At 41.3% G+C, this 13,853-nt stretch overlaps 1 protein-coding gene across 1 annotated transcript in view; it reads right to left on the reverse strand.

Annotated features, from left to right (window-relative positions):
- Window positions 1–484: 484 nt before the first annotated feature.
- Pah (phenylalanine hydroxylase) overlaps window positions 485–13,853 on the reverse strand; it is a 61,690-nt gene continuing 48,321 nt past the window's right edge. Inside the window, exons 8-13 of the mRNA XM_052165021.1 lie at window positions 12,927–12,996; window positions 8,707–8,763; window positions 6,597–6,692; window positions 5,675–5,808; window positions 2,717–2,832; window positions 485–1,091 (exon numbers count right to left, since the gene is read on the reverse strand). Of these exons, the coding sequence (XP_052020981.1) occupies window positions 1,045–1,091; window positions 2,717–2,832; window positions 5,675–5,808; window positions 6,597–6,692; window positions 8,707–8,763; window positions 12,927–12,996 (520 nt within the window). The 3' untranslated portion in view covers window positions 485–1,044. The remainder of the gene's footprint in view (window positions 1,092–2,716; window positions 2,833–5,674; window positions 5,809–6,596; window positions 6,693–8,706; window positions 8,764–12,926; window positions 12,997–13,853) is intronic.

Below are 13,853 nucleotides of genomic sequence, written 5' to 3' on the forward strand. Positions count from 1 at the left end.
CATTTACACTCATAAAATTCATAACCAACAAAAATCAAAATCTGTTAACTCTCCACAACTGACTTCAATTATCACAATGATTTGTGCAGTGGACTGGGCTCCTGAGCAACTAATTTGTATCACAAGATTTTCCCAACTAATATATGTCTCAAGTGGTGAGAGAACTATTTCATTCAAGCAAGCATTTGAAACTTTAAATTTTGTGATATTAATATTATTACTATTTTTCTCCAACATAGATAAAACTCACTTTTCTAGTGAATTTACTATTTTAAAATGTATCCAGCTATTCCCCAATGTTTATACAGATATCTACTGTGTCTTTGGCTAATGTCTGCTGAATCACCAGTACCTTCCAAATCTCTTTCAAACAAACATTTGAAAAATACCATACGATGGTGTCAGAAGTCATGGGATCAGGTGAGCAGGTCTATCTCTCCCAACAGTTTGCAACACATAGAGTAGAGCACACAGAATGTTTTGTATAATGCTCTAAATTTTTATTGCTTGTAATTATCTTAATAGGGTCTTCGATTAGAGGAGATTTACATAAGCAGGTTTACAAAGCAGTTCTCAGAGCCCTAATGAATGAGTGTAGAAACTCAACTCTGTAGATTACAATCTGTGCAGAATGGAATAATTCACTCCTGACGACAGTCTTGCAATTCACGCGTAGCCATATGCATTCCGTCAGAGCTAACCTGAGAGATTAAAAGTGAACAGACGAAGCCCAAGTGATACGAGCCCCAAATTGGATGAATGTTGATGAGAGCTGAGAAATTATATTTTAAACCAAATTGAAGGTAACTAAATAACTAAATCAAATGTGACTCTGAATGATCTACCCCTGGAGGGCTCTAATATGCTTTCATTTCAGAGAATTTTGATTTATTTGGTGATGTTCCACCATGTTAGCAAAAAATAATAAAAGCTGACATTTCAAATAAAACTTTTTTTTCTTCAAGGGGAAGAAGCAGTGACTATCATTCTATCAGCTGGTTTTTGGTTGATCTTCTAAGTTCTGCCCATGACATCATTTTCTGTTCATGGCTTTATTTTCTGCAGGGCATTGCAAAGGATTCCAACCTCACCTACAAAGAAGAACAACAAGAAAAGTGAGCCACTCGTTAATAAATGCAAAACCCAATATGGTTCTGGGATGTATCATCCTACACCTCACGACGCTTACAGCGGAGACTACACTACTCCTATTCTGGTGTGTGTAATGAGACCTGGGATCACCTGCATAATCTACTTCCTTCTTTCACAAACTGTTTCCTGGAGCTTCAAAGGTCTTTTTTTCCCCCTAAACAAGTTTTCAAAAAAAATGCGTAGCTCTTTTTGACATACCTATCCATAAAAACTTCAAGGCACTAAGTTGCGAAACCTAAAGGAGTGGAATTTATTTAGGTGGGGTTTATTTAAGTCTCCCATGTTAGAATCATCTGAGGTTCCAAGTGTCTACACAAATTTAGTAAAGTTATTTTGGGACTATAACTCAGAGCTATGTTTGTTTGTTTGTTTGTTTGTTTGTTTGTTTGTTTTTCCGATTCTTGTGGTGATTCAATAGGAATGGCCCCCACAGGCTCAAATATTGAATGTGTGGTAGGTCATAAGGAAGTAGAGCTACTCAAGAAAAAGAGGTGTGGCCTCAAGGGAGTGGGTGTGGCCTTGTTGGGGGAAGGGTGTGACTGGAAGTGGGCTTTGGGGTTTCAGAAGCCCAGGCCAAGCTCTATGGCTCTCTCTTCCTGCTACCTGTCTGTTCAGACATAGAACTCTCAGCTGCCTCTCCAGCACCATGTCTGCTTGCCTGCCACCACGCTCACTGCCATGCTGATAATGAACCAGGCCCCTGAAACTGTAAGCAAATCTCAGTGAAATGGTTTCCTTCATAAGAGTTGCTGTAGTTCTCCAAGAGGTTCTGATACACACTAAAGTTTACAAAGAAAACTCAGGGTATATTGTTGGATGCTCAGACCAAGTTTTGTGTAATTGAATGTTGGTTAGGGTTGTGAAAACTTTGATAATCATAAGAAGCAGAGAGTAAACAATTTTAAAATACAGTGGTGAATTCTGAGAGAGAGGAAGAGAGAGGGAGGGAGGGAGGGGGAGGAAGAAGAAGAAAAAGAAGAAGAAGAAAAAGAAGAAGAAGAAGAAGAAGAAGAAGGAGGAGGAGGAGGAGGAGGAGGAGGAGGAGGAGGAGGAGGAGGAGGAGGAGGAGGAGGAGGAGGAGGAGGAGGAGAGAAGAGAAGAGAGAAGAGAAGAGAGAAGAGAAGAGAAGAGAAGAGAAGAGAAGAGAAGAGAAGAGAAGAGAAGAGAAGAGAAGAGAAGAGAAGAGAGAGGTCTATTCTAGACACATGAGATAAATCGGCTTTAGACATTGCACATAGGCATAGATGAGGACTTTCTTAAACAGAAAGGATGAAGGCAAAAGCCTGGAGAGAGCACAGGGCCCAGAAGCTGATTCGTGTTGCTGAGTGTTATTTCAGTGGCTCTAGAGATTTAGGCTATAGAGATGGGATGTCGGAGGTCAAAGGAAAGAGGCAAGTGAGGCAATTTGTGTAGTTCTTTCCCCCCACCTATGACATATGTGGAGATGTTTTCTCCTTAAGTCAACACTTAAGAAGTTTATTTTTGTCCCTATAGGAAATTTAAGGAGACACCAGCCTCTATTTCTGGGGGGAAAAAAGGTACCCAACAGGTGTGAGCTACTTACTATTAATGGAGTCAGCTAAAATCTTCAACTGCTGAGTATTGTCCAGGACCTCAACCCTTTGACTGTAGGGGTCGTAGCGAACCGAGAAGGGCCGAGGGATTGTGGCAGCGAATGTCCTGAAACCAAAACCAGGGGCCCGAAATGAAGGACACCATTTAGAGATAGGTTATCCAGAAGGAGTTCCAAGTGGCTTTTACCTTGCTGTGAGCCCTGAAGCTTCCTAGAACAGTGGCTTAGATGCTGGGCTGAGTTGTGAACTACAATTGAAATGAGGTCCTACTGTGTGTGAATGTGACAAAATACAATGAAACCACAAGCACTTATTATGTAAGATAAAAGAGTAAATGAAACCTGGACAAAGAAAACTATTTTTAAAAACATATCTCTAAGGTACTTGACAATGCAAACAGAAACACAGCCCTGGACAATTGAATAAAACATTGTAGTGGCAGAAAGAACAGCATGGATTAGGTGTGTGATATGAACTGAGGACCACAACAAATTCTAACTGCTCTCACCCCTTAAAAAATATCATTCTTACATTACCATTTACAAAAGAAGCCCTAAGAATTAAATAATGGCACTGAGCCTGGCAGCCTGCTTCTGATCTGGGTGCTCTCCTGTGTTCCCTACGTATGACTTCTGCAGGTACCTCCCAGGAGGATCTTTACAAGTGACATTAATATTATTAACAAGGCATTTCAGAGACACCCCAGATACTATTTTTATGATGAAAGTAAATGCTACCATATTGAAATTGGCAATTATTGGGACAGACAGCTACTTGCCCCAGGCCTGGAAAGAGCAGCATCCTGAGCTCCCAAGCCGGGCTGCCTGGGTCCTTCCTCCTCAGATATAGCCCTCATGACCAGGCAGTGATTCACCTCCTTGGTTTTCCACTTCCTTATTCTTACAGTCTTCAGCTCAGAAGGACATGGCAAGTGCTATCATGCCACAGAGTAAATCTCGGTTAATTTTGGCTTCTATTAGTGGCTGGACACTTACAAATTTGTTATGTCTACCTCCCCAGCTTTCCCCTCTGAAAGGAGCTTTCAAGATGGGCTCTTCTAGAAATGAGCCCCTAGCCAATAAGTGATCAGCCCACACCAGCAAGAAAAAGATTGTCAGCATGCAGCCTGTCATATCTTTAAGGTCTCAGTTGTGCCACCAGGGCCAGGATCCAGGGGAGAATACCCATTTTGTTCCATTCTTCTGAGGGGCAGCTCACAGAGACAAAAAGAAAAGCTACATTCAATTAATAGCTGTTGTGTGTGAGAGAGAGAAACAGTCCTCTCCAGGAGCAAGTCCCCCTGATAGCTGATCCAATCCCAAATAGTCAGCTCCAAACACATATATCCATAAGAACACTAAATGGATTCATCAGGTTTCATTGAAGTTCAGATAGTGGAGTCTTGGGGATAGGATGAAGAAGAAACCCCAGAGTATAAAAAAGTCTAAAACCAGTGCAGGAGTTTGGTGAGAGGAGAAAGGGGGCCATCATAGGCATCAACAAATGGACTTGTGGGCCAGCGCTTTAATTTCTTAAGACATGTGCACAAAAGCTGACATTGCAGAGACCTAAATGCCCTCTGTCCACCATCCACCTCAATAAGGTGGTTTTCTAAAAATGGTAGCAGTATCAGTACATCCATGCCCAGGTGGAACTCCAAGTAGACTGTCCCCTGCTTAGATGAGGTTACATAGCTCAAAGGTGGCATAGATCATAGCCAGGGTTCTCAACTGAGGGAGCTGAGAGTCCTAGGGTCTGGGGTACCACGGTCAGCCTTCTCTGAACTTCTCTGAGACCACTCTGTCATCAGTTATTTATCAAGTGCTTGCTATGTGCCAGGCACTGTTCAGGGGACTAAAGAAAGTCATGGACATTAAAAGAAGTTTAAAAAATTCTATATATGGTGCATTCCTAAATGAATTGCTGGTAGTCAATAATTACTGTGAAGAAAAGATCAATCACAGAAGGTGAGGGTGAGAGATTTAGTAGGCACAAATCATATAATCAAATTCTACCAATGAAGTCCATTCAGGATGCCATATAATTACAGTAAAGTTGCAAGATGATTATCTCCAAGAGGCATCCTACGCAAGCATGCAACTCATGTGTTTACAACTCATGTGTTTATGTCTATGTGAGGGTAAGTGACCCAGCATTAACAGCTGTACAAAGGTGTTGTGGTTAGAAATATGCATAGTCAGTACTTAGTAATGCCTGCAAGTTCCTCTGCTACTGGCTTATATACTAACCATGTTTTAATTCCAGTGTCCTTCTGCTTATAAAGATAAAATAACATGCTATATTATACCCACAACAGCCTCAAAAAGCTTGAATTTATTATGTCATTTCTGTCATTTACTCTTATGTGATTTTATGTTATTTGGTTCATCATGGCCTTAAACCATGCACTTTATATGTCTCAGAATCTATATCTGAAGTAGATATCATCTTCTATGCGTGTGTATGTAATCTGCTAAGATCTTCATACAGTGTTGAAATCATGAAATAGCCTATTTCTCAGAAACAGCTCACTCGATTTTAGGTGTGATTGTGTTTGGCTGGCAAACCGATGAGTTTGGGTGAAGATATGAAGAGGCGATGAAGTGAGCCCTGCTGGTATCTAGGAGAAAAAAAGAAGAGAAGGTTCTCTCCAAGACTCAGAGGCATCTGGTTGGTTTGGTGTGGTGCACTGTTATAGCTGCTCTGCACACAGGACTCTGTGTCTGTGTTGAACAGATAGATGACAAGGTTTTCTGGATTTAAACTGTGATAGGGAAATGAGGTCAGTGCATCCAACCTCCCAACGAAATGGGAAAGGGTAAGTGTGGAGAGCAGAGGTGCGGGGTCTATCTGCTGTGCACAGTTGCTGTGGACATTGGAGTCCAGGTAGCATTGCTAGCCCGATCCAGGAAACCCAGACAGCCAGTGATCCTCCTTGGTAACCTCACCTCACTTTCTCCTTGGCATCATTGAAACTCTCTGCCACGTAGTACAGGGGCTGGAACTCTGTGACAGAATATTCCTGGCAGGCTATCTTCTCTAGCTCCAGGGGCAGGTGCTTTGGCTTGTCTGATAAACAGTACTGCAATAAAAAGTTTCCAGGTAAGCCTGTGTTCCCTCATGCATCCCACAGTGCACCTGCAAAGCTTCTCCTATTTCCCCATTTTCCTCCCCCAGTGCACATTCACTAACACTGAGATATTTAGCATAGACTAGATTGAACTCTTCATAGCTCTTCTGAAACCTACAGTTAACTAGAAGGTAGCAACTCATTTCAAACCCTTTCTTTTTTATTAATATTTTTATTTTCTATATTCTTTGTTTACATTCCAAATGATTTCCCCTTTCCTGGATCCCCCCTCCCCATATGTCCCATAAACCTTCTTCTCTCCATCCATTCTCCCATTACCTCCCTCCTTTTCTTCTCTGTCCTTATATTCCCCTCCAATGCTAGATCAATCCTTTCCAGGATCAGGACCTTCTCCATACTTCTTCATGGGAGTCATTTGTTATACGATTTGTGCCTTGGTTATTCAGGGTTTCTGAGCTAATTAATATCAAACCCTTTCTAATGGGCAGTTCAATAGACATTATAAGAGACGACCATACCTACAAACTTATAGTTCTAGATCAGCCTTGGGCTCAGGAGGCCTCTTCTCCACCCAGCCCTGTAGTCTCATACTTTAATTTCTATCTCTAACAACACAAATGTAGTCAAACCATAGTGGCAAAGGTATCAATTGCCTGTGAAAGCGCACCCACAAATATCTACTAATAGATACTTGTACTTCGACAAAGCTGTGAGGCTAAGAGTGAACCTCCATACCCCTGCTCTTAAGTACTCGTGCGTGCTTTCTATTAGACTCATACCTGTAATTCTCCAAAAGATGACAGGAGCCCAGCACCATATGCCTTTATAGAATCTCCTTCCTTGCAAAGCCCAAATTCCACAGTAAACCAGTAAATCTGAAACAGAAAGCAAGCAAACATCACATGTCAGAAATGAACAAGGCATCCAGATACCCAAAGCACTAAGACAGATCCAGCTGGTAGGAGTCTGTGTAGATATGTCCTCTGAACTAGTGTGACTTAGCATTACCTCTGTATCCCATATCTTATTCTATCCAGTCACCTGTTGAATCAATGGTGGATGAGTTTCAGTGTGATAGCTAGCATGTGATGTTAGCATGTACTGAGATCCTACAAAGACATCCCCAACACATTCCTACCTGTTTGACAGAAACTTCTCCACACCTGTTGCTTTTTTGTCTGTGTCACAAGCCAAAATGATAGATTCTTTATGTTGTTCTTAGATTATTTGTGTTCATTTGGTAATTTTATCAGGAAAAAAGTGGATGGTTAAAGGATTGGATTGTGAGAGTCAATGAGGTGCACACTTCATCTGCTATGGGAGCATGGAAGAAACATGGAATGAAAACATGGGAGAGGATGCTGTTTAAGTCAGCCTCTACAGGTATATTCCCAAATAATCACACCCTCTTCCTTCAGCACCCTCTGTTCCAACCTGTCTTTGATACCTGGCCTGGTTAACCACCTTGGAGTTCTGGTGCCCAGAGAATACCAGGGAGCTCATTAGATGTTCAAGATGATCACCATCTTGGAGAATTAGAGGTGGATTAACAGATACGTCTCTTTGTTAGACTAAGAAACATTAAGTCTGAGAAGTTCATCAGAGCTTGGTCAGTATGACTTCATCATACACAGCAAGTCTTTAGCCCAGGAAGTCAAAGCAACATATTTACACTGAGACACAAAATTAAAGGCACAGAAGAGGCATTAGTCTGTTCCAAGTCCAGTGTACCAACATGGTGGTTCGTTTGTTATCAGTAAGGAACATGATAAGGTTTTCTGAATTTTTTCTTGTTTTTTCTTTTTTTTCTTTTTTGGTTTATTTAAGACAGGGTATCTCTGTGTAGCCCTGGCTGTCCTGGAACTCACTCTGTAGACCAGGCTGGACTCTAACCTAGAAATCCACCTGCCACTGCCTCCCAAGTGCTGGGATTAAAGGTGTGCGCCACCACTGCCCGGCTGGTTCTCTGAATTTTAAGACTTTACTTTCTATAAATAAATTCTATCCAGTTTTCCTCAACCCTTTTGAAAGCTGCTCCTCTAAGATATCTAAAATATAAAAATCTCATGTTCACACAAATTTAACTCTTTATACCCTCATGAAATACTTTTGAGATGGACAACAAACTTTTATGCCCATTTTTTAGAAATAAACAACAACCAAAAGACACTTACCCTGAATCTAAAAGTAGATGCCCAGAAACCAAAACCTAGAAATTTCTAGCCTTTCTGAGGAAGTGAACATGTAAACTCTTAACTGGACAATATCTCAATTCTAGCTTTATATCCATGGTAGTTTTTAATTTAATATGAAGTTTGCTTCTTAATCTTCCAGGCTGGGTGTATGGTAAGGAATATGGTTCTATACCTGGAGAGGGATACACTGAAACTGCAGAATGTAAAAAATGAATTTGCCAATGGTACATATCTGGTGTTTCCATAACTCCTGGCTTCTCTTGTAAGTGGGAAATGTTTGACAAGAATGGGAAGCCCAGTATCATTTTTACCATCTGTCTGAGAATGACCCTAAGGTTGCTTCTAGTGCAGAGGCAGAGAGGTAACAACTCTCCAAGCAGGACTGTAAAGTCAACCAGTGCCTGACACACTTTGGGCCAAAGGATTTCCAGGGCTGTAATTATAGCCGGATGGTGTTTCCAAGGAGATTCTATTAATAAGTATGTGAGAATGTCCACATGTAAGCTGATGTAAAACTCAGCCCATTAAAGAGAAACCAAAATGTGACATTTCATTCATGTGAATGGGCCTTGCCACATTCTTACCATTATTTCAAATGGCCCAGCTGGCAGGAAGAGAATAAATCTTCAAAGATATGAAGACCACAGCCTATACCATATCCATAATCTCATCCCCATGGACAAGAAACACTTACTGTGGCCAGTTTCTCGATGTACTCATCAGGTGCCCCCAGCGATGCAAGCCCAATTTCCTGTGTGTGAAGAAACAGAGTCACTGGCATGGACTATATTAAAACTTTACCCTCAGTGTCAACCTGGCACACAATTGTGGGCAGGGCAATGGATGACTAAGTACCTTCTGAAGGGCCCAGACAGACCCTGAATATTCTTAGACATCTGCCCCAGCTGGCCACACACTAAAGAGGCACAGACCTCAAGAGCAGAGAAAAATTTGTCACCAATATTTGGTTCTTTGGACTCACTTTACAAAAAGGAATAATAAGGTAGCCTATTCAAGGCCAGTTAGCACCTAATGCATCATCTTTTGACAGCAGCCTACTGAGTCCCACACACTCAGCATGAGACAGAAATTTCTGGGATATGGAATGAATCTTAATCAGGTATCTTTAAAATACCACAGAAAGATTGCAAATAAGTGATTCTATCATTCCAGAAATACACATTGCAAGAGTACCTTTTATTCACCTGATTTAATTCTCATCTTTGAGGCTTACTGCCTCCATGTGCTAAACTAGGCTTAATCTTGGAAGCTTCTAGCCTCCAATGCAATCTAATGTAGGTCTAGAATGTTTTCATCCTCTGAGACTTGCAGCTGAATAAGCTAATCCTTTCTTTTCTTTCTGATCTCTTGCTAGTTGGTTCAACCTAGCTGTTCTGGCTCGAACTCCTCCCCAAGCTGACTGATTCAATCTGGCTTCTCTCTCAGTCTCTCCTGAATTGTTCTGCTTGATCTCAATATAACTCTAACAATCTGTTCTAATCATCTGGTCCAAGAGCCAGACCAAATAGCAAGCATGCAATCAGTTAGAAACCCCTCTAAGCAAAGGAAATGTGGGCTACTTCAGGGCAAACATGTCTAGAGCACAATGAGAATATTGGTAAGTAAGTAACATGGGAGATTCTAAATGCAATCGTGTGGGCTTTTTAAAAGATTTTAGGACTTGGGTTTTTCTTTGCAGTGAAACAAAAAAAAAACCTATTCCAGGCTTTTAACAACTTTTATAAGTTTTCTTCTTTGGTAATTTTATGCATGTATATAAATTATTCTTCAGTGGACAAGACCTAGTGTATGTCATCAAAGACTGCTCTAGCTACTTTGTAAGAATAGACTATAGTTGTCAAGAGCAGGATGGCACCGAGGAAGCTAGAGAAAATCCATCATGATTGAGAGCAGCTGAGATTATGTTGGTGTTGGTGGATACAATGAAAAACAATCAGTTTTTATACAGTTTGAAGGGAGAACACATACAATTTTCAGAAATACTTGGTTGTTTCAGGGAAAGGAGTCAATAATAGCCCCCCAGATGTGTTTTTGGTTTGGGTGAGTCAGAGAATAGAGTTGCCATGCACACATATGAAGAACCCTAAAGGTAGAGACACCTTGAAGAAGACTCTAATTTCAGCTTTGGACAGGAATATAGAGATGTATAATCAACACCAAAGTGGAGGTGCTGACTTGATGTAAGCCTGAAATTGGCATTGAAGACAAAACATGAATGTTCGTTATTATATTATAGATGGTATTCAAAGCCATGAAGATAATGTGTGTGAACAGATAAAAAGACTAAAGATTTTGTCTATCATGAAGCAAGAGGCTTACATACTGTATGTCACTGTATCTCTCTCTGGGTCCCACCCAGAGTTTGGCCTACACTATCCATATAAAAAGTACTGTCTGATTTAAACCAAATTCACATTGCCCCTAGTCTGGCTCTACCACCCCATCTCTCTTCCATGTCTACTCTACTCCCTTTATTCGATAGGCCAGTCCCAAGTTAAACAGAATCCATTGATAAAACTGAGGTCAAATCCCTCAACTTTTCTCTTGACATCATTTGTTAAGGTAGGGTCTCACGTATTTCCGGTTAGCCAAAAATTGACTACATAGTCAAGGACAGGCTCTAATTCCTGATCTTCCAGCCTACATCTCCCGAGTGCTGAGATTACAGGTGTATGTCAACACACAACATCTTGTCATAGTTCTTTGCAAGCCAAGGGCGTGAATAAAACAAGGGCCCCCAATATTCCTCTGTACTTGACCATCATCCTATCCTTTCTTACTGTGTTATAAAAAAAAATCTGCCTTTAAATCAAAAGAAAATATTCTCAAAAAACAACTCTTTGCCCTGGGACCATCTATGTTAAAGTTGAGAGCGTGTCAAACAAAGATCCTACAATGTCTGTTGATATCAACTGTCCACTCCTCCCCAGGGTCACCCAAAATGCAAATGATTTAAGCAAGACTTGCAACTGCCCTCCAGCTAGACAGAATATCTCTGGAGTTAAAAACTCAAGATTTCTATTCTCCAAGGAGAAAGCATCTAATTCTCCTGTCACAGTAACAAGGCCATGTTTTCAAACCATCTTGAGCAATCAACACCATCTTGGCAGCTCTAACTACACTATTGGCAATAACACTTCCACAGTTAAAGTTCAACCAGGCACTCCCATGTCTCTAGTCCAATGGTTTCTGGGCTCCATATTTCCCAAAACCTCACATGGAAGGAACAGGTGTTTTTGTTTGGAGAACATTCAACTTCTAAGAAGTCAAGGAATTGGTTGAACTTTTTATTTGGTTTCTTTCTAATATCAAGGGCAGCTTCATTGTTCCACGATGGACATAACTTCTTCCAGATAATGGGAAATGCTTGTAAACTCGCACGCACAATCACTACTTTGAAATTCCTACTTAGGGCAATGTTTACTCATGAGTCATCCTTGGATCATAGTTCTTTCTAGTGAGGAAGAAGACTAATAAGGAATGCATGTCACTGATACAAATCTGTGGAAACTGAGGCACAGGACAGCCCCACAGCTTGTCCTAGTAGTTCACACAGCTATGGGTCATCCGTGCTCTGGATTGGGCCAATGAGTACCTTAGAGAGATCATTTACTCTTCCATGATCCCAGCTGCCCATCTGTGTTTTCAAATATTTTATAGTCTTTTAATCAATCATCCATACTCCCGTGTGTCCCTGCGTGGGTATGCTCACACAAGTGCAGATGCTTGTAGAGCTCACAGTCATCAGATCCAATGAAGAGAGAGTTACAGATGGCCATTAATTACCTGATGTGAGTGCTTAGACAAAAACTGGTCCTCTGCAAGAGAGGTGTACTCTTCCAACTACTGAGCCACCTCCCTAGACCTACCCTCACATTCCCCACACCCAGAAACCGTGATTTTAGACTCCTTAGTGATGAGAGAATAAGCAAAAGTTTTAATTCATCAGAAAACAGTTGTGAGCTTTCTCACTGCTGTAAAAAATGAGTTAAGGCCATGGTACTGTTTTGACAGTGGCAATGAGACATCTGTGTTGTGGATAGCCCTGGGCTTGTATTTTGATGCTAAACCCACTCCTGGGAGGGGCTGCAAACCAAGGAGTTAATCACACATATACAGGTGCCTTGTCAACCTTCTCCCTACCTTAACTTTTCATATAAAGGCTAGAGCCAATGATTGGGCAGGAGGAGGAGCTGAGAGGATCAACAGAGGAGGTGGAAGAGGAGGGAAAAAAGACATGGCCTGGATAAAACCGAAAGTAATATGGGATAACTTAGATGGGAATAGAGTAGTGTAGTATAAGCCAATCTAGGCTTATATCTTGTCTAAATACTGATTGAGTTATGATTTCTTTTACCCAGTAATTGGGTTGAAAGACTACCGTAACACATCTGGCTCTTTTTTCTTTTTATTTTTTGTTTCCTTCTTTCTTTAGTCAAGTATACATAAGATAGTTGACATTGGATTCTTGGTAAATGTCGTCTTATGGAGTTCAAGTATGCATGCACATGACTACATGACAAGATGCAAAGTGCCAAGATCTCTAAAAAGTGTACTGGATGGAAAGTAGGAGCTGATGTCTGCATGGAGATCCGAGATGCTTTCATCAGTGAGAAGGCTCTTAGTGTGCATCTCTTAAGATCGTTGAGGTCGGCAAATTGACCAGAGGATAGGCAATCACCAACAACCCCAGGCTACGGTTCCTAGAATGAGCATTCAACCAGGTCCATTAAACCACACACCCTTCTCCCTACCATTCTTCTCAGGCAAAATCAGGACCATGTAATTGTACAGTGTTTCCATTCTAACAGAGCATGTGACAGCCCCTTCATGAGGGATTCATTCATTCCAGCAATACAGTGCCAACCCAATGACTAGGTCTTTGTTGCTTACCTGAGAAAACTGGGCAAAGCTGCGATCTGAAAATAAGGGCACATGTCCCAAGAGCTCATGGCAGATGTCACTAAAACACAGAGGGCACAGTGCTTAGAGGAAAGGCAAGTTAAACTAAGCTAGACTCAATGGTTTCACATGAAGAAATAACTCATAGACACCTGGGGCTTTGCTCTCAAGAATAAGCACTAGGCAGAGCAAAGAATCCCTTGACAAAAGGAGATGAAAGAAAAGGGACAAAAGAAAGGAGAGGCAGAGTCCTCATGAACCTTGGGAGACAGGAGGAGCCTAGGATGCAGAGCTCAGGACCCAGAATGCCTATGGTTCTCTTCTCAGATGCCTGACTGAGTTGTGGATTACAGACTCCTCCCACTCCAAATCTTCTCATCACTAGCTTATGTGAAAACGGATAATGTGTTCAGTTTTTCCAATAAGGACTTAAAACAATAGTATTGCTCTTCTCTTGGCCCAGAGTAGGTCAGCAGTGAAAAGAGAAAGGTTACATTTATCTAAAACAGTGCCAGGTCCATAGCAATGTGTCCTTTTCTAATTAGGAGCCATTGACATCACGAAGATTAGGGGATTCATACTGATCTCTTTGGATCGATTTCCATGTGGCTAATGACCCAAGTAGGCTAATGTTCCAAATAGGAAGCACAGTGACCACCAATGCTCTCCTTAGCCAATAATCGAGGCAAAGAACTGGAATCATCCAGATGTGCATTTAGGAGATGCTGAGATCACTTGGATCCTCTTGTTCCTGTCCTATTTGGAACTTTGGAGCTTGATGGAACCTCTTTTCCTGGTACTCAAGGAGTTCCAAATCCTTGGTTCACAGGATGTCCACATCTGTGTGTCCAAATTTCATCTATTTGGACAGAGAAAAATCCACAGAGTATGAGTTTCTCTTAGAACTATGATCAAATA

The sequence above is a fragment of the Apodemus sylvaticus genome, chromosome 20 (assembly GCF_947179515.1).
Source record: "Apodemus sylvaticus chromosome 20, mApoSyl1.1, whole genome shotgun sequence".
NCBI classification, from domain to species: domain Eukaryota; kingdom Metazoa; phylum Chordata; class Mammalia; order Rodentia; family Muridae; genus Apodemus; species Apodemus sylvaticus.